Source organism: Macaca nemestrina, chromosome 5 (assembly GCF_043159975.1).
Source record: "Macaca nemestrina isolate mMacNem1 chromosome 5, mMacNem.hap1, whole genome shotgun sequence".
Classification (NCBI taxonomy): Eukaryota; Metazoa; Chordata; class Mammalia; order Primates; family Cercopithecidae; genus Macaca; species Macaca nemestrina.
Genome location: NC_092129.1, coordinates 146359197 through 146387145, shown reverse-complemented (window position 1 = coordinate 146387145; position 27949 = coordinate 146359197). Strand labels below are relative to the sequence as shown.

At 42.7% G+C, this 27949-nt stretch overlaps 1 protein-coding gene across 2 annotated transcripts in view; it reads right to left on the bottom strand.

Moving 5' to 3' along the window:
• The window catches only part of LOC105474522 (peroxisomal testis enriched protein 1), a 35390-nt gene extending 7937 nt beyond the window's left edge, over positions 1-27453 (bottom strand). Inside the window, exons 1-3 of one of the 2 annotated variants that reach the window (XM_071097143.1) lie at positions 27080-27453; positions 12732-12842; positions 1495-1625 (exon numbers count right to left, since the gene is read on the bottom strand). In XM_071097143.1, the coding sequence (XP_070953244.1) occupies positions 1495-1625; positions 12732-12842; positions 27080-27131 (294 nt within the window). In that variant the 5' untranslated portion in view covers positions 27132-27453. Of the gene's footprint in view, positions 1-1494; positions 1626-12731; positions 12843-23260; positions 24873-27079 lie in introns of those variants that run through there. The other variant, XM_071097144.1, reaches the window with a different exon arrangement.
• Positions 27454-27949: the final 496 nt, after the last annotated feature.

Below are 27949 nucleotides of genomic sequence, written 5' to 3'. Positions count from 1 at the left end.
TCCAACCACTGGTGAATGGATAAGCAAAATGCGGCATATCTGTACAATAGAATATTCAACTGTAAAAAGTAAAATACTGATACATGCTACAACATGGATAAGCCTTGAAAAAAGTATGTTAAGTGAAAGAAGCCATACACAAAGTTCCATATTGTGTTACTCCACTTATATAAAATGTCCAGAATAGACAAATCCACAGAGACACAACGTAGATTGGTGGGGCCGGGCTTTGCACTGGCTGTTCCCTCTGCCTGGAACACTTTCCCACTCCAGGTGTTCCCATGGCTAGCTCCCTCATTTCCAGTATCTGCTTAAATATCACCTTCCCAGAGACGCCTTCCCCGACAGCCTATTGGAAGTCACTCTCCATCAATCAGTGTGCCCTGATCCTGCTTGGAGCTCACATCCCTGTCTGACTTGGCTGTTTACTGTTCATCTGCCTTGTTATCTGCTCCCTCCCCACATCATTTCTATGAGACTGATGCTCACTGCTGTAGCCACCAATGCGTGGAACTGAGTCTGGCATTCAATAAATATTTGTTGGAATGAAATTGGCCTATCAAATATTTATTTGATTGCCTATGTTCTCTATGTTTATTTTCTCTTTATTTCTCTCTTGCTTTATTTTATTTTATTTTTATTTTTTGGGACAGAGTCTCACTCTGTCACCCAGGCTGGAGTGCAGTGGCACAATCTCGGCTCACTGCAACCTCTGCCTCCCAGATTTAAGAGATTCTCCTGCCTCAGCCTCCCAAGTAGCTGGGACTATAGGTGTGTGCCACCATGCCTGACTAATTTTTGTGTTTTTCAGTAGAGATGGGGTTTCACCATGTTGGCCAGGCTGGTCTCGAACTCCTGACCTCAAGTGATCTGCCCACCTTGGCCTCCCAAAGTCCTGGGATTACAGGCATGAGCCCCCTCTTGCTTTTATAGCATTATTGTTGGGATCTCCCATCCATGTTTTGTCTCCAGGATGTTTTATCTGAGGAAAAGGCTGTGTGTTGTCCACATTTGGACCTGAGTATAAAAGAGGACACGGCACTCCCTGTGGCATGCATGGTGGAGGACAGCATGGTGGAAGCTGCACCAAGAAAGCTTCACAGGATAGTTGAATCTAAGAGCAAGAAACTGGGCTCTGAGGGGTCCGCCACCCCGTCTGTCACAGAGCGCATGTGATCACACAAATCCCCTGAGGAATGCATAAAAAGGTAGATTCTGATTCTGATTGTGTGGGCTGGAGTCTCAGATCTTACACATCTAACCAAGTGATGCTGATGCTGCCAGTCCACAGACCACATTCTGAGTAACAAGTATGAGATTAAATGCCAGCTTTGGCTCAGGTTCACAATATTTAGATCTAATATGTGGTAATCCAGACAGTATTAATCCATTAATTCTGATAATTCCTGGGCATCTCAGACACTTGGCAGCTGTGGTTTTGTTTGCTCTTTCCTCCTACCTGACAGGCCCTGGCTGGGGAAACTGAAGCCTCACCTCTCGAACCATCCTATGATCAATACTGTCCCCAATGTGTCTCAGCTGCATGGCCAACTTGTGAATTATTTCCTCCTGGTGATGCTTCTGACCAATGCTATGCTCCTTGGGCTGAGAAGGTAGATTATGATCTGCATTGAGAAAAAAAGAGTTCAAAAGAGATAATCCTACTTAATTATCTGTAAAATCACCACTAGTTACTAAAAACTGTCTTAGAAAATGAGAGGGTGGGCTGGGTGCAATGGCTCATGCCTGTAATCCCAGCACTTTAGGAGGCCAAGGTGGGTGGATCACTTGAGGTCAAGAGTTCAAGACCAGCCTGGTCAACACAGTGAAACCCAATCTCTACTAAAACTACAAAAAATTAGCTGGACATGGTGGCGGGCACCTGTAATCCCTGCTACTCGGGAGGCTGAGGCAGGAGAATCACTTGAACCCAGGAGGCAGAGGTTGCAGTGAGCCAAGATTGCACCATTGCACTCCAGTCTGGGTGACAAGAGTAAAACTCCATCTCAAAAAAAAAAAAAAAAAAAAAAAAGAGAGAGAGTTGAAATTCAGTTCTTATAATAATTATCAAAAAGCAAAGCCTATCTATTGGAATAGGTCAGCTCTCTCCAATAGAAATATAATTCAAGCTACACATGTAATTTTAAATTTTCTAGCAGTAAAATCAGGTAAAATTAATTTTAGTAATTTATTTTACCTAAATCAATATATCCAAAATATCATAATTATAACATTAATCAATATAAAATGATTAATGATGTATTTTGCATTTTAAAATTATACCTAAGTCTTTGAAATTCAGTGTTTATTTTGTACTTACAGGACACCTCAATTTAGATGCTAACTTTTCACCGGAAAATCTTGATCTATACTTAGATTTCATGAAGTTGACAGTTTAAAAAGTAGATTCAGGCCAGACGCCATGGCTCACATCTATAATTCCAAAACTTTCGGAGGCCAAAGTGGGAGGATCACTTGAGCCCAGGAATTTCAGACCAGCCAGGGCAACATAGTGAGACCTTGTCTCTACAAAAAATTAAAAAATTAGCTGTGCGTGGTGACTCACACCTGTAGTTCCACCTACTTGACTGAGGCTGACATGGAAGAATTGCTTGAGCACAGGAGGGGAGGCTGGAGCCAGCTATGGTCACACCACTGCACTCCAGCCTGACCAACAGAGCAAGACCTGCCTCAAAAAAAAAAAAAAAAAAAAAAAAGATTCACATATCCAGGTCATTTCAAACATACTTAAAAGGGCTCCAACAATTAAATCAATTATCAGTTTTCAATTTAAATTAATTAAAATTAATTAAAACTTAAAATTCAGTTCCTCAATTGCACCAGCCACATTTCAAGTGCTAATAACCAAATGTGGTTAGTAGCTATTGTATTGGACAAGTAGTAATAGATCTTTATAGCTTTTCAAAATAGATTTTTCCACTATATATATAATATATAGTATATATTATATATGTGTGTGCACATATATAAAATGGAAAATCTATTTTGAATAACTATATATAAAAATTCTGTGTGTATACACACACACACACACACACACATATATATATATATATATATTTTTTTTTTTTTTAAATAGACACAGGGTCTTGCTTTATTGCCCAGGCTGGTCTTGGTTTTAAACTCCTGGGCTCAAGCGATTCTCACACCTCTATCTTCCGAAGTGCTGGGATTACAGGAATGAGCCACTATGCCCAGCCCCATTTAATATTTTTATGCACTCTCCTTGATGAGCTCTCTAAACTTTATTTGCTTCCAGCAACCAATGAGCATTTTTAAGCAACACTATAAGTTAACACTTGTTAGGTGCTTTGGGGAAGGTCTAAAGAATACAACAAGGTTTCTGTCCTTTAGTTGCTTAGAACCCACAGGTTAGAGATGATACAATTCCCAAGTGCTTTAGGACTACAGAAGAGAAGGAAATGAATTTGGGCTAAAGTAGACATAGGTATGGCTTCATAGGAAAGCAAGAATTGTGTTGAACCTGTTTCATTTCAATAAAATTGGAGAACCTTTGATTTTCAGCCTTGAACTCAAAGAGTCGAGTGGGAGAGACACAAACTACAATTCAACATGTTAGAGTAAGAATGAGGTTTGCACAGATGGGTCAGGAAGACATCCCAAACGAAGTAGGTGATATCTGAGTTGAGTCTTGAAAGATGAAGGATGACTAAGAATTAGCCTGGAGAAGACACAGACTGGGGAAGAGCCCCCTGAGATAGTGCAAACAGGACATTCCAGGCAGAAGGATCAGGTGAGCAAAGGCTTGGGGGTGACAGACAGGAAGGTTTTATGCATAAACTCTAAGTAGTTCTGTTATTGAAAGGGAGGGACATAGGAGACAAAGCTAATAGAGACAGCACAAGAAGAGGCTTCAACTTTATCCAGTAGAGATAAAGGAGAGCTCCCCGAGGGGAGACTTTAAACTCCCAATGCTCAAGCCTCTTTCCGCTCCAGCGAAATCAGGAGCCTTGAAGTTGGACCAAGCATCAGTAATTTTCTTTTTCTTTTTCTATTATTTTTTTGAAATAGTTTCACTCTGTCACCCAGCAATGGTGCGATCTCAGCACCACCATGTCCAGCTGATTTTTGTATTATTAGTAGAGATGGGTTTTCACCATGTTGGCCAGGGTGGTCTCAAACTCCTGACCTCAAGTGATCTGCCCACTTCAGCTTCCCAAACTGCTGGGATTACAGGCATGAGCCACTGCACCTGGCCAGTACTTTATTTAAGCTCCACAGGTGGTTCCCATGTGTAGCCAGGTTTGAGGATTGATGGTTTAGAGAGGTTGAGTAACTTGCCTAGGGTTTGAAAGCCAGTGAATGTGAGCCAGGATTTAAACTCAAGTATGTCTGGCTGCAAAACTCATGCACTTAACCTTAGCATGGAGCCTGAACTAAAGCAGTACTAATAGGGATGTAATAGTGGAAACAGATTATATATTTAGGAAACAGAATAGGCTGGGATTTAGTATTAGCTAGGGAAAGGGAGGAAAAGGGAAACTCCCACTTTTTAGGCTCGAGGTATTGAAATGGCAAAGGCAGCATCAGCCTGTACAGAGAATGGGATGGAGAGAGGGCAGGTGTGGAAGGCAGAGGAGGCCAGCAGAAAGAGAAAGAAGAAAATTTGAGTTCATTTATAAATTTTAGGTACCGACTAGGCATGGTGGCTCATACCTGTAATATCAGCATTTTGGGAGGCCAAGGCAGGCAGATTGCCTGAGCTCAGGAGACTACTCTGGGCAACATGGCTCAACCCCATCTCTACCAAAACTATAAAAAATTAGCTGGGCATGGTGGCACACGCCTGTGGTCCTAGCTACTTGGGAGGCTGAGGTGGGAGGATCGCCTGAGCCCAGGAGGTCAAGGCTACAGTGAGCTGAGATTGTGCCACTGCACTCCAGCCTGGGTGACAGAGAAAGACCCTGTCTCAAAATAACTAAATAAATCGTAGGTACCTTTATGACATTTTAGCAAGCATTTGGATAACATTCGGAGCACAGAGGATGTAGAACTTAAGATAAAGATTTAAGAGTCATTCATTCATTTATTCAATAACAATGTAGGAGAGTGGTTGTGATTGAGGGAGAGTTTATATAGGTGATGACAGGACCTCTGGATAAACCAGATGGTTAACAAGATAGACAAAGGAACAAAAGTCCACAGAAATGACTGAGAAGAAATCAAAGAGGTAAAAAGGGAACCAAGAAAATGATGCCAGGAAAGGCATCTTTCAAGTCTTGTTGAAAATGTCCTTTTAAAATGTATTAATGGACACTGTTACTTGGTTAACTACAGTATAAGAACACAGAGAAGGGTCGTATAACCATATTTCAGTCAACCACAGATCACGTATACAATGGTGGTCTCATAAGATTACAATGAAGTTGAAAAATTCCTATCACCTAGTGACATCATCAACACATTACTTATGTGTTTGGTGATGTTGATGTAAACAAATCTACTGTGCTGCCAGTCACTCAAGCAATCCTCCCAACTTAGCCTCCTGAGTAGCTGGGACCACAGGTGCAAGCCACCATGCCCAGCTAAATTTTGTATTTTCTTTAGAGATGGAGTCTTGCCATGTTGCCCACACTGGTCTCAAACTCCTGAGCTCAAACAATCCACCTGCCTTGGCCTTCCTAAGTGCTAAGATTACAGGTGTGCACCACCGTGCTCAGCCTGTTATTTTAGAGTATACTCCTTCTACTTACTAAAAAAAACAAAAACAAAACAAAACAAAACAAAACAAAAAAACGGCCGGGCGCAGTGGCCCACACCTGTAATCCCAGCACTTTGGGAGGCCGAGGTGGGTGGATTACGAGGTCAAGAGTTTGAGACCAGCCTTACCAACATGGTGAATCCCTGTCTCTATTAAAAATACAAAAATTAGCCGGGCGTGGTGGTGTGTACCCATAATCCCAGCTACTCAGGAGGCTGAGGCAGAGAATTCCTTGAACCTGGCAGGTGGAGGTTGCAGTGAGCCAAGATTGTGCCACTGGACTCCAGCCTGGGCAACACAGCAAGACTCTGCCTCCAAAAAAAAAAAAAGTTAACTGAAAACAGCCTCAGGCAGGTCCTTCAGGAGGTATTCCAGAAGAAGGCATTGTGACCTTCCCACGGGACAAGATATGGAGGTGGGAAAGAGTGATATTGATGATCCTGACCCTGTGTAGGCCTAGGCTAATATATGTGTTTGTGTCTCACTTTTTAACAAAAAGTTAACAAAGTAAAACATAAAAAATTTTAATAGAAAAAATCTTATAAAGATGTGAAGAAAATATTTTTGTACAGCTGTACAATGTGTTTGTGTTTAAGCTGTGTTATTACAAAAGACTTAAAAATGTAAAAGTTTTAAAATAAAAAGTTACAGCAAGCTAAGGTTAATTTATTATTGAAGAAAAACTTTTTTTTTTTTTTTTTTTGAGATGGAGTTTTGCTCTTGTTGCCCAGGCTGGAGTACAATGGTGTGATCTCGGCTCACTGCAACCTTTGCCTCCTGGGTTCAAGCAATTCTCCTGCCTCAGCCTCCCGAGTAGCTGGGACTACAGGCACACGCCACCACACCTTTTTTGTAGTTTTTTAGTAGAGACCGGGTTTCACCATGTTGGCCAGAATGGTCTGAAGAAAAACTTTTAAAAATAAATTTAGTGTAGCCTAAGTATAGTGTTTATAAAATCTACAGTAGTGTACAGTAATGTCCTAGGCTTTCACATTCACTCACCACTCACTCAGTGACTCCCCCAGAGCAACTTTCAGTCCTGCAGGCTCAATTTATGGTATAAAAGATAACCACTTTTTACTTTTTTTTTTTTTTTTTTTTTGAGACGGAGTCTCGCTCTGTCGCCCAGGCTGGAGTGCAGTGGCGCGATCTCGGCTCACTGCAAGCTCCGCCTCCTGGGTTTACGCCATTCTCCTGCCTCAGCCTCCTGAGTAGCTGGGACTACAGGCGCCCGCCACCGCGCCCGGCTAATTTTTTGTATTTTTAGTAGAGACGGGGTTTCACCGTGGTCTCGATCTCCTGACCTTGTGATCCGCCCGCCTCGGCCTCCCAAAGTGCTGGGATTACAGGCGTGAGCCACCGCGCCCGGCCCACTTTTTACTTTTTATACAATATTTTTACTCTACCTTTTCTATGTTCAGATACACAAACACCATTGTGTTACAATTGCCTACAATATTCAGTACAGTAACATGCCGTACAGGTTTGTAGCCTAGGAGCAATAGGCTACACCATCTAGCCTAGGTGTGCAGTAGGCTATACTATCTGAGTTTGCGTAAGCACACTCTCCGATGTGCACACGATGACGAAATCACCGGATTTCTCAGAACCTGTCCCCATCATTGACACATGACTAGTGTAATGATTTGAGTGTTTGAGTGTGATAATAATGATGATCCAGAATCCTAAAACACAACTTAAGGTCCTTGTTTTAAAGATGCCAATCACTATCTGATTTGCCCACACGCCCTTCCAAGAGAATCTATCTTGTTGCCTAAGCAATCAGGTTCTTTCCTACATGTTTCCACCACAACCCCAGGCCAAAGTGATTTGGATCAGAGGTGGACACCTGACCCAAGGACAAATAATCCATTGCCTGGCCAAGTACTTACAACCTAGTCCCAAAAGGAACAGGGTGAGTCAGGTTCCTCTCTGCTCAATAGACTCGGGAGACTAAGGGAATGGGTGGCATTGGGATCACAAATGCCACAGGACTGTGTTGGGGCCATGATGAGTTGAAGCCACTTGCAAGTAAAAATTATGAAGAGGAAGAAAGCATTGAAAAGACGCGGGATGCTGGTTAATAGAGGAGAACTGAACAGGTAATCAGAAAGAAACCAAGATTCAAGAGGCCAGGTGTGGTGGCTCACGCCTGTAATCCCAGAACTTTGGGAGGCCGAGGTGGGTGGATCACAAGGTCAGGAGTTTGAGAGCAGCCTGGCCAACATGGTGAAACCCCATCTCTAGGAAAAATACAAAAATTAGCTGGATGTGGCAGCACATGCCTGTAATCCTAGCTACTCGGGAGGCTGAGGCAGGAGAATCGCTTAAACCTGGGAGGCAGAGGTTGCAGTGGGCCGAGATCACACCACTGCACTATAGCCTGGGTGACAGAGTGAGACTCTGTCCCAAAAAAAAGAAAAGAAGACTCAAGAAAGACTGGCCCCCAGTGCCAGCCTGCCTCAGAGCCCAAGCCCTTCAAGTTCAGTTCATTTTCATAAGCATCCTCACCAGAAACCACATCTTTCTGGAGGTGACTGAAGTAGATTTCTCTTCCCTGCAGCTAAACATCTTAAATATCTATATCCATTATTTCCATTGTCCAGAGCTGTCGAATGTACATAAAACTGTAGGAGTATACGTTGGCTATAAATCAGCTTCAGCACAGACTCTGGAAGTGAAATTTAAAAATTAACTTCGTGATACTAGTAGGTTGTGTTTTTAGTTCTGGTCATTTGCCACTCCTCATAAAAGTTCAATGTAAAACAGATTGAAAGCTGTGCAGTACTCAACCTATATATGACATTATTTGCTAGCTAAAGAGAGTTGGTGCACTTGCCTTATAGACATTTATGCACTAAGATAGCTATACCACCATATCGTAAGAAACATCGTAACAGGGAAGAAATCATTAGATCACAGTTCTAAACTAGTCACATATTGGAGGCAAAAAAAAAATTCCTTTAGCAAGATTATCAAAATGAATGAAAAAAGTAAAACTCTGTATTATTTTCCAAGCATTAAAATATTAATATCTAGGAGAAAAAAGTTTCTCATTTTTTAGATGGAGTATTGAGTATTGCTCTGTTGCCCAGGCTGAAGTGCCATGGTGCAATCTTCACTCACTGCAACCTCCACCTCCTGGGTTCAAGTGATTCTCCTGCCTCAGCCTCCTGAGTAGCTGGGATTATAGGAGCCCGCCACCACACTGGGCTAATTTTTGTATTTTTAGTAGAAACAGGGTTTCACTATGTTGGCCAGGCTGGTTTCAAACTCCTGACCTCAGGTGTTCCGCCTGCCTCGGGTTCCCAAAGTGCTTGGATTACAGGTGTGAGCCACCATACCCAGCCTTTTTTTTTTTTTTTTTTAAATACAGGGTCTCTCTCTATTGCCTCTCTCTGCTTCTCTCTGTTGCAATGGCACAATCACAGCTCACTGCAATCTCTCAGGCTCAAGCAATCCTCCCACCTCAGCCTCCCAAGTAGCTAGGACTACAGGCATGTACCACTATGCCCAGCTAATGTTTTATTTTTTGTAGAGACAGTCTTACCATGTTGCCCAGGCTGGTCTAGAACTCCTGGCTCAAGTGATCCTCCCTTGTCAGCCTCTCACAGTACTGAGATTACAGGAGTGAGCCACCATGCCTGGCCTTGGTTAATCTTTTCTCAAAAAAGAAAAAAAAAAATTTTATAGGCCAGGTACTTTGCAGCATTTTGGGAGGCTGAGGTGGGAGGATCCCTTGAGCCCAGGAGTTCAGGACCAGCCTAGGCAACATAGGGAGAGCCTGTTTCTACAAAAAAAAAAAAAAAAAAAAAAAAAAAAAAAGTTTTAATTAGCTGGGCATGGTAGTGCCTGTAGTCCCAGCTACTTGGGAAGCTAAGGTGAGAGGATTGCTTGAGCATGGGAGGTCGAGGCTGCAGTGACCCATGATCGTTCCACTGCACCCCAGCCTGGGTGACAAACACCATGTTTAAAAAAAAAAAAAATCCTTTGTAAAGGAAATAATCAGCCTCAATGTGTCGGAACTTTAAAATATATTATTGTATGTTGCGAATCCTATGTAAGGACCTCCCACCACCTGTCTTTCGGTTGCATTTAGGAAAGCTTTGAAGCAAACATGCTGTGAAGATTTATAAGTGCCTTTCCACTGCCAGGCATAATGTTAATATTTTATTTTCTCACATGGTGGTCATCCATTTATACTCCTGATTTTGTTCACTAAAAATAGGGGTCTAGGGGCTTCTGGTTCAAGACTGAGCACAAGCACTGGTTTCTCCATCTCTCCTAATCTCCCCCAAGACCTCACCAAAATGAAAGTATGAAAAAGAACAAGGTCAGAACACCGAAGAGAATGGGAGGCAGGTCAAACAACAGATGAGAGACCTATATGTGTTTCTGGAAGGCAGAAAGCAGACGAAACAAGCTGCAGATAAACAAACCAGGAGAGAAAGCACAGAGAACCCACCACAGGAGCTCCTGATGCTTGGAAGCCCATCTACCCAGCCAAGACCCAGAGACTGGAAGACGGAGACGCACCCTTGACTGGAAGTCTGATGGGGACCAACTGCACCACTTGGTGCCCCCAGCTCACTGTACCCAGCAGAGAGTTCAGGCAAATAAAACGAAAGAAAAGAGAATTCAGACCAGGCAAGGTGGCTCAGGCCTGTAACCCTAGCACTTTGGGAAGTTCAAGTGGGTGGATCACTTGAGGCCAGGAGTCCGGGGCCAGCCTGGGCAACATGGCGAAACCGTGTCTCTAGAAAAAATACAAAAAATTAGCCAGGTGTGGTGGTGTGTGCCTGTAGTCTCAGCTACTCAGGAGGCTGAGGTGGGAGGATCACTTGAGTCTAGAGTTTGAGGCTGCAGTGAGCCATAATTGTGCCACTACATTCTAGACTGGATGACAGAGCAAGACCTTGTCTGGAAAGAAGGAAGGAAGGAAGGAAGGAAGGAAGGAAGGAAGGAAGGAAGGAAGGAAGGAAGGAAGGAAGGAAGGAAGGAAGGAGAAGGAAGGAGAGAGAGACAGAGAGAGAGAAAAGAAAAGAAAGAAGAGAAAGAGAAAGAAAGAGAGAGAGAAAGAAAGAGAGAGGAAAAAGAAAGAAAAGAAAGAAAGAAAAAGAAAGAAAGAAAGAAAGAAAGAAAGAAAGAAAGAAAGAAAGAAAGAAAGAAAGAAAGAAAGAAGCAAGCAAGCAGGCAGCTGGTGGGGTGGGGGGGGCACGCAGTGGCTCATGCCTGTAATCCCAGCACTTTGGGGGGCCAAGGCGGGTATATCATCTGAGGTCCAGAGTTCAAGACCAGGAAGGAAGGAAGGAGAGAAGGGGGAGAGAGAGAGAGAGAGAGGCCAGATGCAGTGGCTCATGCCTGTAATCCCAGCACTTTGGGAGGACGAGGCAGGTGGATCACCTGAGGTTGGGAGTTCAAGACCAGCCTGACCAACACGGAAAACCCCTGTCTCTACTAAAAATACAAAATTAGCCGGGTGTGGTGGTGCATGCCTATAATCCCAGCTACTCAGGAGGCTGAGGCAGGAGAATAGTTTGAACCCAGGAGGCAGAGGTTGCGGTAAGCCGAGAATGAGCCATTGCACTCTAGCCTGGGCAACTAGGGTGAAATTCAAAATAATAAAAGAAGAAGAAGAAAGAGAATAAAGAGAGAAGGAGAGAAAGAAAGAAGGAAGGCAGGAAGGCAGAAAGAGAGAAAGAGAGAGAGGAAGAGAGGAAGAGAGGAAGGGAGGAAGGGAGGAAGAGAGGAAGGGAGAAAGAGAGAAAGAGGAAGGGGAGGAAGGGAAAGACAGGAAGAAAGAAAAAAGGAAGAACGCAAGAAGAAAGAAAAAGAAAAGGAAGGAAGGGAGCAAGGAAGGAAAGAAAGAAGGGAGCAAGGAAGGAAAGAAAGAAGGAAGGAAGGAAGGAAGGAAGGAAGGAAGGAAGGAAGGAAGGAAGGAAGGAAGGAAGGAAGGAATCCAGACCATTATTTAACGGAAGAGGTCAAACCCTGTGGTGAAAGCAGAAGCTTCTTTATGGATGTTGGCACCTCAAATTAAAGGTCTCTTTGTTCTGGCATTTGGGGGACATGGAGCTAGAAACTAACTCATCTCCCTAAATCCCAGACAACTCAAAACCCTCCTATGCACCATTTGAGCCTCCATTAGAGAGAGTCCTGGAGAGGCATTCAGGTATAGTGGTAGAATTTTGAAGCCAGAAAGCTTGGGTTCAAATATAAAATCTGCCACATATTAACTATGTAACCTGCCACAAGTTATCCATTCTGTCCATGCCTCAGTTTCTTCATTTGTAAAACGGCAATAGTAATGTATTATTCATTCATTCTAAGATTTTTAATACATGCATAATCAGTATGTGTCTTATAATCTTATAAAGACATGTCATACTTCAACAGCATTATTTACCTTTTTAGTAGTAAACAAAATAATGGTTCATCTTACAATTGATGGAATAGTAAACTGAATGAAATACTATGGCCAGGCACAGTGGCTTAATGCCTGTAATCCCAAAACTTTGGGATGCCGAGTTGGGCAGATCACCTGAGGTCAGGAGTTTGAGACCAGCCTGGCCAACATAGGGAAAACCCGTCTGTACTAAATATACAAAAATTAGCCGGGCATTGTGGCACGCACCCGTAATCCCAGCTACTTGGGAAGCTGAGGCAGGAGAATTGCTTGAACCCAGGAGGTGGAGGTTGCAGTGAGTCAAGATCCCACCACTGCACTCCAGCCTGGGTAACAAGAGTGAAACTCCATCTCAAAAAAGAAAGAAAAGAAAAGAAAAGACCATAGTAACTACCTCATAGAGGAGTTGTTGAGATGACTTAATAAGTTAATACACTACACAGAACAGTGCCTAGAACGCAGGTAAACACTGTATAAATGTTAGTTATTACTACCCACCTGGGGGAACAGTTCTCACATAACAGCAGAAAAAACCCACACTAGCTACCCACTGTATCTTTCACTAAAATAACAAAGAATTACCTGCAAGGTGGCTCATGCCTGTAACCCGAGCATTTTGGGAGATGAAGGCAGGAGGATTACTTGAGGCCAAGAGTTCAAAAGCAGCCTGGGTAACATAGTGAGACCCCATCTCTACAAAATAAAAACAAACAAACAAAAAATTAGCCAGGCATGATGATGTGTGTCTGTAGTCCCACCTACTCAGAGGCCGAGGTGAGAAGGTCATTTCAGCCCAAGATGTTGAGGTTGCACTGAGCCAAGATCTTGCCACTGCTCTCCAGCCTGGGTAACAGAGTAAGACCTTGCCAAAAAAATAAATACCAGATAAACAAAACGGTAATCCTGAAGAAAACACATAATTCAGTGAACAGAAAATAATGTTTGCAAATTCTAATGTATGTGTTTAGAGAGGTTTTTAAAAATAAGAGTGGAGCCAGGCGCAGTGGCTTACGCCTGTAGTCCCAGCACTTTGGGAGGCTGAGGCGGGAGGATCGCCTGAGGTCAGGAGTTCGAGACCAGCCTGGCCAACATGGTGAAACCCCGTCTCTACTAAAAACAGAAAAATTGCCGGGCGCGGTGGCTCACACCTGTAATCCCAGCACTTTGGGAGGCCGAGGTGGGCGGATCACCTGAGGTCGGGAGTTCAAGACCAGCCTGACCAACATGGGAAACCCTGTCTTTACTAAAAATACAAAATTAGCCAGGCATGGTGGCGCATGCCTGTAATCCCAGCTACTTGGGAGGCTGAGGCAGGAGAATCGCTTGAACCCGGGAGGCGGAGGTTGCGGTGAGCCGAGATCGCGCCATTGCACTCCGGCCTGGGCAAAAAGAGCGAAACTCCGTCTCAAAAAAAAAAAAAAAAAAAGAAAGAAAGAAAGAAAAAAGAAAAATTAGCCGGGCGTGCACCTGTAATCCTAGCTACTCGGGAGGCTAAGGCAGGATAATCGCTTGAATCCAGGAGGTGGAGGTTGCAGTGAGCCGAAATCCCGCCACTGCACTCCAGCCTGGGTGGCAGAGCGAGACTCCGTCTCAAAAATAAAAACAAAAATAAAAAAAATAGGCCGGGCGCGGTGGCTCACGCCTGTCATCCCAGCACTTTGGGAGGCCGAGGCGGGCGGATCACGAGGTCAAGAAATCCAGACCATCGTGGCTAACATGGTGAAACCCCGTCTCTACGAAAAATGCAAAATTTAGCTGGGTGTGGTGGTGCGCGCCTATAGTCCTAGCTACTCAGAAGGCTGAGGCAGAAGAATCGCTTGAACCTGGGAGGCAGAGGTTGCAGTGAGCCGAGATCGTGCCACTGCATTCCAACCTGGTGACAGAGCGAGACTCCGTCTCAAAAAAAAAAGAGAGACTCTTGAAATCCTGGGTTCAAGCGATCCTCTTATCTTGGCCTCCCAAAGTGCTGGGATTACAGGCATGAACCACTGCACCTGGCCTGTTTAGAGAGAGACTTAAGACAATATTACGTTCATAAAACAAAAGAGAATGCTATGAAAAAAGAAAAATCCTAGAACAAAATCTTTCAGATTTCAAAAATATGATTGCCAAAATTAAAAATACAATTGATAGCCTGAAAAAAGTTAAGTCAAGGAAATCTCAGTGGGGGAAAAAAAAAATCAGAAGTTGAAAAACATGAGAGAAAAGATAGGCAATACAGAGGAACAATATGGAAGGACCAGCATCTGATTAATAGGAATTCCAGGAAGAGTGAAACAGAGGAGGAAATAAACGAACAATGCAAAACAGCTTCCCAGACCTAAAGGGCACAAACATTCATATTAGAAAATCCTACCAAGTTCTTAGGACAGCAAATGGGGAAATAAAAACCTTACCCTTTGAACATATTGAAATTTCAAAACACCAAGGATAAATATAAGGAGACTCTTTAAAGCATTTGAGGAGAAACAGGAATTCATTCGGCAACGGACTTCCCATCAACAACAATGGATACTAGAATATAGTGGGAGAAATTTTTTAATGCCCTCAAAGGTTTTAAAAAAAATTATTTTCAATCTAGAATTATATGCCCAGCTAAACTGTCAATAATATGTGAGAGGTGGGGCCAGGCACAGTGGCTTACCATAATCCCAACACTTTGGGAGTCTGAGATGAGTGGGCTGCTTGAGCCCAGGAGTTTGAGACCAGTCTGGGCAATATAGTGAGACTCTCATCGGTACAAAAAATTTAAAAATTAGCCATATGTGGTGGCATGAGCCTGTAGTCCTTGATACTCAAGAGGCTGAGGCAGAGGGATAGGTTGAGCCCAGGAATTCAAGGTTACAGTGAGCTAAAGATCACTGCACTGCACTCCAGCCTGGGAAACAGGGTGAGATCTTGTCTCTAAAAACATAAAAATAAAAATAAAAAATATGTGAGAATTGAATGAAGACATTTGCACACATGCAAGGACTCAGGAATTTTTCTCCCATACACCATTTGTTAGGAAGTCTCTTGAGGAAGTATTCCAGTAAAACACAATAAATAGAGTAAGACTAAATTAAGAAAGAAAAAGCCACAAGATTTAACAACAGGTGGGTCCAACCATGTGTACGGAAGTCCCAGGATCTCAATGGTGCAATGTGCCTAGAGAGTAACCAGATTGGCGCAAGAGAACAACTCTCAAAGGGTAGTTCCCAGTGGAAAGGGAGACTTGGTGGAAGCGACTGTATGGTTTAGAACTTGGGGAAGTTTGAGGATGTAATAATTACAAATCACATGGATGAGGGGAGGAAAGGAAATGATAAAGTCCGGAAAATAATAAAAGATCATATAGGAAGCTTATAGTCCAAATATGAAGCAAATTAAAATGTGGCTTAAGTTTAAACTGAAGGGATTGTTTTATACTTCCTTCCAAAAAGATATTCCTCTGTGTTAAACCTGGCAGCGCTTTATCTGTATAACTAGGCATAATTTCAGGTGATTTTTCTCAAGGTAAAGTCATTCTAGGACATAGAGTCTTCACTGCTGGTAGCCACCACCCCTAAGTCCCAGACTGTTAAAAGGAATTTCAAGAAAGTATTTGAACATTACCTTTGGAATGTTGACACAATGTGGAAAAAAATTAGGTTGAAAGTACTGGAAGTCTTGGCCTCTCCACATTCTGGGCCATCTGCTGACAGACTGGAAAATGTATGTCTCCCTTTCTCAGAGACAAACCACCTCACCAGAACTCAAGGCTTCATGTCAAACTCAAAGTGACCTCTTCTTTTAGTTGAGGAAAGTGGTTTCTTTTATGAGGACTTTAGAGCATTAGCTAGTGCTTTAAATTCAATCGTTTTGAAGATGCAAATATTTCAAGTACAAAATCAATAGTTATGGCACCATCTCAAAAGGCATGTCCTTTCATAATCAAACTTATTATAGTTAAAAGTTTAATTCTTAACAATCTTTGGTCTGAATAATAATTTCAAAATAATTTGCTTAAATTTAGCAGGCCTACAAATCAATCTCAGGAAGGCTCAAAGTCTCTTGCCAAGGACAAATTGATCCTTTAAAAAGAATTGCTGGCCAGGCATGGTGGCTCACGCTTGTAATCCCAGCACTTTGGGAGGCTGAGGTAGATGGATCATCTGAGGTCAGGAGTTCGAGACCAGCCTGGCCAACATGGTGAAACCTCGTCTCTACTAAAAATACAAAAATTAGCCAGGCATGGTAGCATATGCCTGTAATCCCAGCTACTAGGGGGTGCTGAGGTAGAAGAATTGCTTGAACCTGGGAGGTGGAGCCTGCAGTGAACTGAGATGGCGCCACTGCACTGCAGCCTTGGCAACATAGTTAGACTGTGTCTCAAAAATAAATAAATAAATAAATGAAATAAAACAAAAAGAATTGCTGGTATAACCCAGGCTCTAAGTATCAGAAAAGAGAACTGGTCTTGCAGTAGGGATGAATGGAAATTTTCATGACAGTGAGCATGAATTTGAGTTACCAAACTGGACTTGGCATCAATATGTGTAGACTGCTCTTCTAAAGTGTCCTGATGAAGGAATGAGAGAATTGGCAGTAGCTGGAGGAGGTGTCTTGCAGGAACTTTCTCAATTGAGTCTTGAGCAGGTTTGCAGATTGAGGAGAGGAATTAGATTAGGAGCCACAGAAAATGGGAGATACAGTAGGGCAAATTGTTGAGGTGAAGTCCCAGAAGTTAAGGAGGAATGTGAATACAAATATGAGGATTAGTTTTGAACAGGAGGAGGGTTCCTCCTTCCTTTGAGACAGGACAGGAGATAAGATATGATGCTCATTTAAGGAAGTCTGGAAGAAGTGAGGAAGATTCAGGTATTTACCCTTGATGACATCAATTTTGTATGTGAAACAGGAGACTGGTCCATCTGCTAAGAAGGAAAGAGATCCTGAAGTGTTTGAAATTAGTCACTACCAGAAATTTAAAAAGTGGCAGGGCAGGGTGGCTCATGTCTGTAATCCTAGCACTTTGGGAAGCTTAGGCAGGAGCATCGCTTGAGCCCAAGAATTTGAAACCAGCCTGGGCAATATAGACCAAGACCCTGTCTCTACCAAAAGAAGGAAAGAAAGAAAGAAAGAAAGGAAAGAAAGAAAGAAAGAAAGAAAGAAAGAAAGAAAGAAAGAAAGAAAGAAAGAAAGCCAGCCAGGTGTGATGGAGTGCACTTGTGGTCCTAACTACTCAGAAGGCTGAAGTGGGAGGATCGCTTGAGCCCAGGAGCTGGGGGCTACAGTGAACTATGATCACGCCACTGCACTCCTGCCTTGGCAACAGACAAAGACCCAGACCCTATCTCTAAAAAGAAGAAATAAACAGAAATGGAAAAAAGAAAACTGACAAGACCCAAAGACCACCCTTATTCCTCCCCGAAACAGAGAAGAGAAAAATATGTATTTGACCTTGATGTGCATTATCTTTTCATCTGGCAAGGGTCCTAAACTTGTACCTAAAGAAAAAAAATTCATCCTATCCTTCTGTAGAAAATGGTGCAAGTTCTGTCTCAACTACTTTCTGACTTCCTGTTCTTAAATAAGCCTCAACTTCTCCGTGCCTCAGTTTCCCCATTTTTAAAAAGGGACCTTCTGATCATTATGACAATTAAACAATGATGTTCATAAAGTACTTACTATACAATAAATTCTGTATTATATAAATGTCAGCTACTATCACTAGACCTGGTGATAGACACTATATAGATACTATAATGTAAACCAAGTTTATTGGTTTGTAACTTTAAGAAACAACTTATGGATAGCATGGAAGAGCTGATTGTGGCTGGAGGTCAGAATGCAAATGTTACTACTTCAAAAATGTAAGAATTAAAAAATATGGGGAGCAAATAGCAGGCTCCAGAAGACTGGGTGAGAAGACATGGAAGTTAGTATCTTCATCTTACAAAATGAGAGTTCATGTGACATTGCTGAAAATGGATCGAATAAGAAATAGGAGTGCAAATTATTTAAGTTTATGAAGACAAGAAAGAGAAATATTAAAATAATTTAACAGCCAGGCACAGTGGCTCGCGCCTGTTATCCCAGCACTTTGGGAGGCCAAGGCGGGCAGATCACCTGAGGTCAGGAGTTCGAGACCAGCCTGGCCAACATGGTGAAACCCCATCTCTACTAAAAATACAAAAATTAGCCGGGTGTGGTGGCGGGCATCTATAAATCCCAGCTACTCGGGAGGCTGAGGCAGGAAAATCGCTTGAATCAGGGAGGCAGAGGTTGCAGTGAACCAAGATCGCGCCATGGCACTCCAGCCTGGGGAACAGAGCAAGACTTCGTCTCAAAATAATAATAATAATTTAATATCAAATATGAGAAAAAGGAGGGTGCGGTATGAGCTAAACCTCATCTGTCATGTCAAGGAGTCAATGGATGATATGAATATGATTAACCAAGAGATAGCGGGCCAGGCATGGTGGCTCACTCCTGCAATCCCAGCACTTCGGGAGACAGTGGCAGGAGGATCACTTGAGCCCAGGAGTTTCAGACCAGCCTGGGCAACATAGTGAGACTTCGTCTCTAAAAAGAAAAAAAAAAAAAAAAAATCAAAAACTTAGCCAGGCATGGTGGTGCATGCCTGCAGTCCCAGCTACTCGGGAGGCTGAGGTGGGAGGATCACTTGAGCCCAGGAGGTCAAGGCTGCAGTGAGCTGAGATTGCACCAATGCACTCCAGCCTCAGAGACACAGTGAGATCCTGTTTCAAAAAAAAGAAAGAAAAGAAAAGAAAAAAAAAAGAAAGAGAGGAATAAATGTAAAGGCACATTATTTAGAATACTGGTTCTGAATGCTGGCTGCACAAGACAATCAGCTTGGAGGCTTAAAAAGTAATTTTGTTAGTCTGGGAATGAGACTACACATAGATTTTTTTGTTGTTGTTGTTTGTTTTTTAAGCTCCCCAGCTGATTCTAACATGCACCCAGGGATAAGAATCATGGATCTAGAAAACCGGAAAACATGACCAATTAAGGAATTTCACTTCTAGTAAAGGAATGGTGGGATGGGGTGGAGGTGTAAAGGACAGGCTGGACACTGACTTTGTATTCATTCATTCATTCATTCAACAAATAGAGGGCTTTCTATGTGCCAGGCGCTGGTCCAAGTCCCTTTTCACCATAAGCTCTCTGTACTAGTTGATTTGTTTCCATGAACCTGAGTTGCTTTGATTTTAAAATTAATGCAACAAATATCATTATACAAATATCATTATACAACAGCATCATTATACAAATCCACACTTTTAAACACATTGGGCAACTAGTGAGAACCACTTCTGCTGAGTGGAAAAGGCAGCCACCTACCCAGAGTGATAGAGATTGAAAAAAAAAAAAAATCACCTTTCACCATGGGCAGCCAGGCTGCAAGGTGACTGGGAGAAGACAAAGGGAAGAGTGCCTAAGAGCACTGGAGAGTACCCACTCACTTCCACCGTTACATTCCCACTCTCCTCCAGAGGCCACCGAGCAACAGCTGCCAGCTGGGTTCGAAGATCTCTGACAGTAATGGTCCCCAAAACTCCAGGACCCTATGACAGAGTAAAGAGTGGCAGAGGGAAGATAGTGTGGGGCAGGGAGGGCCAGGGCATTAATTCACTTCAGCCAAGGGTAAGTCCCTAAGTCGGTGGCTTACAGCCTTCTGATCAAAATTGCAACCCTATTGCCTGTCATTTCAGTTTTCTATAAAATTGTATCTTGAAACATAACACATACTCCTGAGATCCTCACTTCAAACCATTTTGAAATAACACCCTAATGATTAGTTGACAATCACCTGAAAAAAAAGTGAGGATATCAATGAGGGTTGAGAGCTCACCCAGGAGAGAAGGTACTCACACAGGAATCAACTGGGAAGACTGAACAAATTTCACCTACTTCCAAATGGGCTAGGCCTGCCTGTGCCAATCAAAAGCATATTGATTTGTAACTATTAGTTTAACAGAATAACTAATCATAATTAATTATCACTTGAGAAATACAAACTCTAATATCTGCATCAGGAAAGTGAAATACAAGTTGGGTAAGTTTCAATAATGGACACTGGGAGAAATGAAGGAGCTACAAGGAAACCAACAAGGCTTGGGCAGCTCAGTGATCAGGGCAGTTAGGTAGGCAAAGAGGCAGAGGAGGAAGGAGACAGGAAGGAAAGCAGTGAGTGTGCCAAAAGCAAGAGGTGTATTTTGCATGTTGAAACTTGACATAATGATTATTTATATTTTGTGCCTGTCTAAACAATAGTGAAATCCTTGAGGGCAAGTATCTATTTCATAACTCTTAAGACCTAGCGGCCGGGCGCGGTGGCTCAAGCCTGTAATCCCAGCACTTTGGGAGGCCGAGACGGGCGGATCACGAGGTCAGGAGATCGAGACCATCCTGGCGAACACGGTGAAACCCCGTCTCTACTAAAAAAATACAAAAAACTAGCCGGGCGAGGAGGCGGGCGCCTGTAGTCCCAGCTACACAGGAGGCTGAGGCAGGAGAATGGCGTAAACCCGGGAGGCGGAGCTTGCAGTGAGTTGAGATCCGGCCACTGCGCTCCAGCCCCGGCGACAGAGCGAGACTCCGTCTCAAAAAAAAAAAAAAAAAAAAAAAAAAAAAAAAAGACCTAGCTTAGTGCCCTATACATAGGAAGTACTCCATAGATATTTGTTGATTAGGTTAGAGTTGGATGAAAAAGGTCAGCTACTCTGTAACTTTATCTAAAAACAGCACTACCTTTCCATTTGTCTTGAAGTCAGCTCTCCTTTCATTTAAAGTTGTAAAACAGCAACAATAATGCACATTCATATATTTAAAGCTCTCGGTTTAGAACCAGGTGAAATATTTGGCCTTTGATCAACGATGGTCCCCAAATCTCCAAGACCCTACAACAGAGTCAAGAGTGGGAGGGAGAAGATAGTGTGGGAAGAAAGAGCCAGGGTCTCAAAGCATTGATTCACCTCAGCCCAAGGGTAAGCACCCAAGTAGGTGGGTTTAGGGCTAGGCTTTTCACTGTACATCTTTTCATTTATTTATTTTTCTAAACAAGAAAATCTAGTTTTTAAGCAAACACTTATATGGCACTTACAATATGTCAGCCACTGTTGTAAAAGCTTGGAGATACTCTCACAATTGCTAGTGGGAGTTTAGATTGGTACAACCTGTGTAGGGAGCAATGCTATCTATCTATCTATCAAATTTTACAAACAGAAATATGTCTAAGGTTATCTGTTACAGCATTGGTTTCAATATTAAGTAATTGGAAACAGCCCGAGTGTAAGTCAATAGGGAACAGTCTAAATAAATTATGGTATATCCACACAATGGAATACTATGCCACTGTAAAAAAACAATGAGGAAGTTATTTAAGCATTAATGCAGAAGGATCTCCAAATCATATTAAGTGACAAAGCAAGTAAGAATTGTGTGCTTAATACGATACTTTTCATCCAAAAATAGGAACAAAAATCCATATTCACAATTGTCCATGTTTGCATAAAGAAATTCTGGAAAGATACCTGAGAATCTAAGAACAATAGTTGCCTAAGATAGGGAACTAGGGGAGTGAGAACTGAGCAGATGGGGGACAAGAATGAAAGAGATAGTCTTCGCTGTATGCCTTTTCATATTTTTTATTTTTCTAGCCAAGAAAATGTATTTTTAAGCAAACATATAGCACTTACAATGTAGTATGAAATTAAAATTGGTCAGTCACTTATTAATTAATAAGTACTTATTCAAAATTTAAAAGTATCTCAGGGCCAGGCGCGGTGACTCACACCTGTAATTCCAGCACTTTGGGAGTCCAAGGCGGGCAGATCACCTGAGGTCAGGAGTTTGAGAACAGCCTGGCCAACATGGTGAAACCCCATCTCTACTAAAAATACAAAAAAATTAGCTGGGCATGGTGGTGTGTGCCTGTAATCCCAGCTACTGGGAAGGTTGAGGCAAGAAGATCCCTTGAACCCGGCAGGCGGAGGTTGCAGCGAGCTGAGATTGTGCCACTGCGCTCCAGCCTGGGCAACAGATAGAGACTCTGTCTCAAAAAAAAGTACCTCGCAAGTGTCGTATTGTGGTTATGCAGAAAAATATCCTTGTTCTTAGAATAAAGCAAATGAGGCAAAATCAAACAACAACAACAAAAAACCAAGGCCAGGTGTGGCTGACGTCTGTAATCCCAACATTTTGGGATGACAAGGCAGGATCACTTGAGCCCAGGAGTTAAGATAAGCCTGGGCAACAAAGTGAGATGCTATCTCTACAAAAAAACAAAAAATTAGCTGGGCCCAGTGATGCATGCCTATGGTCCCAGCTACTTGGGAGACTGAGGCAGGAAGACCACTTGAGCCTAGGAGTTCAAGGCTGCCATGAGCTATGATCGCACTACTGCACTTCAGTCTGAGCGACTGAGTAAGACCCTGTCTCAAAAAAAGCAAAACAAAACAAAACTGACTAATCTGTGGGAAGGGTTTATGAATAACCATAGAGTTAATTTTGTCACTTTTCTGTAGATTTAAAATTTTCCAAGACAAATATTAGGGGAGAAAAAGTATCTCAGGAAAGTTCTTAAAACTTAAATAGAACTTTTTAGTTTCTACAGACTTTTAAAAATATTTTAGACAGTGTGTTTCGCTACATTGCCCAGGCTGATCTCAGACTCCTGGGCTCAAGCAATCCTCCCATCTCAGCCTCTGGAGTAGCTGGGATTTCAGAGGCAAGCCACTGCACTAGCTTGGTTTCTACAAACTCTTTAGACTGGTTTTCAAGGCCCTTGGAATGTATTTCAACTGATTGGTTCAACCTCCTTACTCTTCTTTTAGAACCTTATGCTCTAACTAAATTGTATCTTTATCTGACCAAATCTTACCTCAATGATTTTTGAAAATTACTTTCGCTAAGATGCCTTTTTTGAGTCTTCCAAAATCATGTGATCTCTCACTACTTTGTCTACAGCACTTTTAGTTCTATTGGGATATATCATATCCTACGATTTGTTACAGTCATTGTATATTTTTCTTATACAAAACAACAGATAACGCATATTAGACTGTATATTAATATATATTGTATATTAAATGCATATTGCTATTATATTAGATATGTATACTTACCTATTGGGTAACACTGTCTTTAACAATCATTGTAGGTTACAACCAGGCACTCCCTAAGAACTTGGAATTAAGAGAACAAATGTCTTCTGAGAACTGAGGGGCAAGATGAATGTATGTATAGTGGAAATGGGTGAGGTGGGCAGTCATTGGAAGGGGAGAGGCTCCCAGTGCTCCCTTGTACAAGCTGCTCCCTCTGTCTGCAACCTCCAACCCCCTTAACCCCTTCAGGTCTCATGTCAGGGGTTGTATCTTGAGGCAAGCCTTCTTTGATCTCCCTGCTAGGTCAAATCCCCCATTATGGCATCTAGACCTCTCCTTAGCACTTATCACATTATATTTAACATTGATATGTGCAATTAACTACTGTCTGCTTCCTTTACCAGACCATATGCTCCATGATTGAAGGAACTGGTACTGTTTTTATTTATCATTGTCATCTCAGTACCTAGCACAGTGCCTGGAATATAGTAGGTCCTAGTATTTCTGGAATGAACGAATTAAAAAAGAAAATGTTTATCTAGAGGAGGAAGGGTTGGTAAGCCTTCGAAGCAAAAAATTAAAAAAAGCAAAAGTAAGCAAAGCACTCTTAAAGAGAAAAATAAGTTAAATTGAACTCTACTGAATTCTACAATTATATTTCCCATTTATACTACTTACACACACATGCACACACATTTATTTAGCCCTTTCCTATCTGTAATTATTACACTACTGGCCCTTGTCAAATCATTCTATTCCCGCACAGCAATGGTGCGCAGGGCCTCCTTCTGCTTTTACTCATCTTTGTTTTCCCAGGAGTTTCTAATTTCCCTTAAATGATGTGTATCAGGATGGTTGCTCCGGATTTCCCACGACCCTCAACTCTTCTAAGAAAAAGTGGCTTTGAATTCCCCATACAAAAATTATGTATTTTCCCCCGAAGAGTTAGGTTTGTATGTGTAGAGCGCCCCCAAAGAGATAAATCTTGGCTTCAGCGAGTCACATTCCTGCCAATGAAAGGCTTGTGATTTCCATTTTCAGTCTGTCTGTGTCACAGCCCGGGACAGAAGCCACTGAGGGGAGAGGTGGACCTCCTCAATCTTCCGCTTCCTCAGTAAGAGTCTTCCTCTGGACAGTACTTAGGCATTGTCTCAGGCTCCCCGCCAGAGAGCGCCCCCAGGTCCTCCGAACGACCTCGCGCACCCGTGAGACGCCCGCTTCCGCCCTAGGCTTTCTGTGAAGGAAAAAGCGCGCGCGGACGAGCAGGTTAGGCGATAGAGGTCACGTGGGCCAGCTGTGGCCAATGGGGAGGGCGCATGGTGGCGCGGTCCGCGGCCGCGCGCGCGTAGCTCGCCTCGGGCTACTGGCGGGAGCTGGAGTTAGGAAGGCGCGGTACCCGAATTATGCGCACCAGCGTTATTCTATTCGTCCTTGGTTACTCTGGCGTTCTCGACGCAGTAATAACAAGTTCGCGCCCTCTCATTCCGCACATCCCTCATTTCTTCAGTGGTATCATAAAGATGAAAGGGAGAAATGCGCTGCTGCCTGAACAGAAAGGCAACTTAGGTCTCCTGGGCCAGAAGTGGAAGGACATGGGAGGCACCTCTTTATTGGGAGATCCCTGGTTTCTAATTGTTTGGGAGGCATTGAAAGCACATTGGTGGCTCACCAGACTACCAGTCATATGTCAAAATAAGATTTGACATATAACTCGCGTATGTTAAAACGAGAGTTCTAGGTATGAAAACAAGCATGTACTTTAGCTAGTGGGTTGTTACTCTATAATCAAGGGCAGCAGCGTTAGTAACTCTTCACCTGCCTCTTCTTTTGAAGTGAAACTGTAATTAGAAAAGCATTTGAGGCAAAAGTAGCAACGCCCACGGAAAACTTCGGAAGACAGCGATCAGCTTCACAAGGAATCTGAGGATCAGGAGGTGGAGTGTGAAAACATACTGGAAAGGGTTTACAATAAAATATAAAATCTTAGAATAGTGGCGACGATTTGCACAACTTTGTGAGTATACTAAAACCCTCTGTACTGTGCACTTTAAAAGGGTGAACTTTATGTTAAGTGAATTACGTCTCAAAAATAAATACAAGTTCCTAGAACGTGTTCATAGGTGACACAATCTCAGACTTTGGGGAATAATTGTTGACAACGGAATTAACAAATGAAGATTCAGGCGGGGCGCGGTGGCTCACGCCTGTAATCCCAGCACTTTGGGAGGCCGAGGCGGGCGGATCACGAGGTTAGGAGATCGAGACCATCCTGGCTAACACGGTGAAACCCCGTCTCTACTAAAAATACAAAAATTAGCTGGACCTAATGGCGGGCGCCTGTAGTGCTAGCTACTCGGGAGGCTGAGGCAGGAGAATGGCGTGAACCCGGGAGGCGGAGCTTGCAGTGAGCCGAGATCGCGCCACTGCACTCCAGCCTGGGCGACAGAGCGAGATTCCGTCTCAAAAACAAAAAAAAAAAAAAAAAAGAAGAAGATTCAAAATTTCAGTCAATTCAGTGCTTTCTAAAAAATGGATAGCAGGGCGGGCGCAGTGGCTCACGCCTGTAATCCCAGCACTTTGGGAGGCTGAGGCCGGCGAATCACTTGAGGTCAGGAGTCCAGCCTGGCCAACATGGTGGAAACCCCCTGGCTCTACTAAAAATATAAAAATTAGCCCAGCGTAGTGTCGGACGCCTGTAATCCCAGCTACTTGGGAGGCTGAGGCAGAAGAATCACTTGAATCCGGGAGGCGGAGGTTGCAGTGAACCAAGACTGTACCACTGCACTCCAACCTGGGCGACAAAGTGAGATTCTGTCTCAAAAAAACAAAACAAAACAAAAACAAAAAAAGTATTTGGTGTGGTGGCAAGCAACTATCAGGATGCTTGAAATTTCCACTTTCTCAGGAGGCATGTAATTATTTTAAAATTAGATATTAAGTTGAAATTAATGTTCATAATCCCTCTCGGGTATCTAGCATATTTTTTATCTAAAAGTCTAAAACCTCATAAATTTACCTAACACTGCCCTTTAATGCTCTTCAAAACATAAAACTACTTTTCCAGCATTCTGGGACATTTAGGAATCACATTTTTGCAACGTAAAATTTCAAATTTATCTTTCCTTCATGTTCTCTCTTCTAGTGGCAAAATCAAGAAGAAATCTAATCTGAATGTTCCCTACCTTAACAATACAGACACTATCAGGTCCAATTTAAAGACTAATTTTTATTAAAAGATAAATTTGATCTATTTTTAGCCCATTTGGGATTACCTTAATTGGTCATCACAGCAATGATTCAGGGCTAATAGAAACTAAAGAGATTTAGTACCATGAAGCAAAGTCACTTTTAGATTTTTGCCACCTAAGAACCGGGATGAATAGATTTTCTTATAGTTCATATTTAAATAATATATTTAATGTGATTCAGGCGCAGTGACTCACGCCTGTAATTCTAGCACTTTGGGAGGCCTATGAGGGGGGATCAGTTGAGGTCAGGGGTTCAAGACCAGCCTGGCCAACATGGTGAAACCCCATCTCTACTAAAAATACGAAAAAATTAGCCAGGCATGGTGGCGGGCGCCTGCAATCCCCAGCTACTCGGGAGGCTGAGGCAGGAGAATCACTTAAACCCAGGAGCTAGAGGTTGCAGAGAACCGAGATCGCACCACTGCACTCCAGCCTGGGCGACAGAGTGAGACTCCATCCCAAAAAAAAAATAATAATAAAATAAATAAATATATATATATATATATAAAATGTCCAATTTATGGTCTTAATATCAAGAAAAACACATGCTAAGTAAACTATTTATCTTAGTTTAATCCAAATAAGATCTTACCTGAGTTCCTTGACATTGCTGGAACTGGCTGGGAGCTGACAAGTTGGGTCATGTATGCCTTCTGAAAACTGTATTTTACCCACAGTGATTTGCAACAATTTGTTACTTTGGGAGATGGATTGAGAACTTCTTTAGTTTCATAAACAATGCCATCATGTTTTTTCTTCTTGTTTTTTCCCTGTTGAAAAACATATTTTCAGAGGCTTTCCCCCATTTCTCAGTTAAATATTTGGTATTTTGGATAAATATTAATGTTTTAACAATATCAGCAGCATTTATTCCACATATAAGAGAGTTATGGATTAGAGTAGAAGGTGGATTAGTGTAGAAGGTGGACCAGAGTGAGGTCTTTTTCAATTTAGTTAAACATCTTTCTAGGCTGCTGCATCCTTATCACCTATTACACCTGCCTGCATCCTTATCTCCCATTAGTCTTTCTTCTCTCTCTCTCTCTTTTTTTCTTAGACGGAGTTTCGCTCTTGTTGCCCAGGCTGGAGTGCCATGGCGCCATCTCGGCTCACTGCTACCTCTGCCTCCTGGGTTCAAGCAATTCTCCTGCCTCAGTCTCCTGAGTAGCTGGGATTACAGGCATGTGCCACCATGCCTGGCTAATTTCGTATTTTTAGTAGAGACAGGGTTTCACCATGTTGGTGAGGCTGGTCTCAAACTCCTGACCTCAGGTGATCCACCCACCTCAGCCTCCCAAAGTGTTGGGATTACAGGCGTGAGCCACGGCACCTGGCCTCTTTTCAAGAGCCACATTCCATCAGGGGAAGTGTGTAAATTGGTACACTGAGAAAAAGAGAGAAAAATTGGTATAGCCAAAATAAAGTAGATCAAAACCTAGAGAGGTGGAGAGGGGTGGAGATG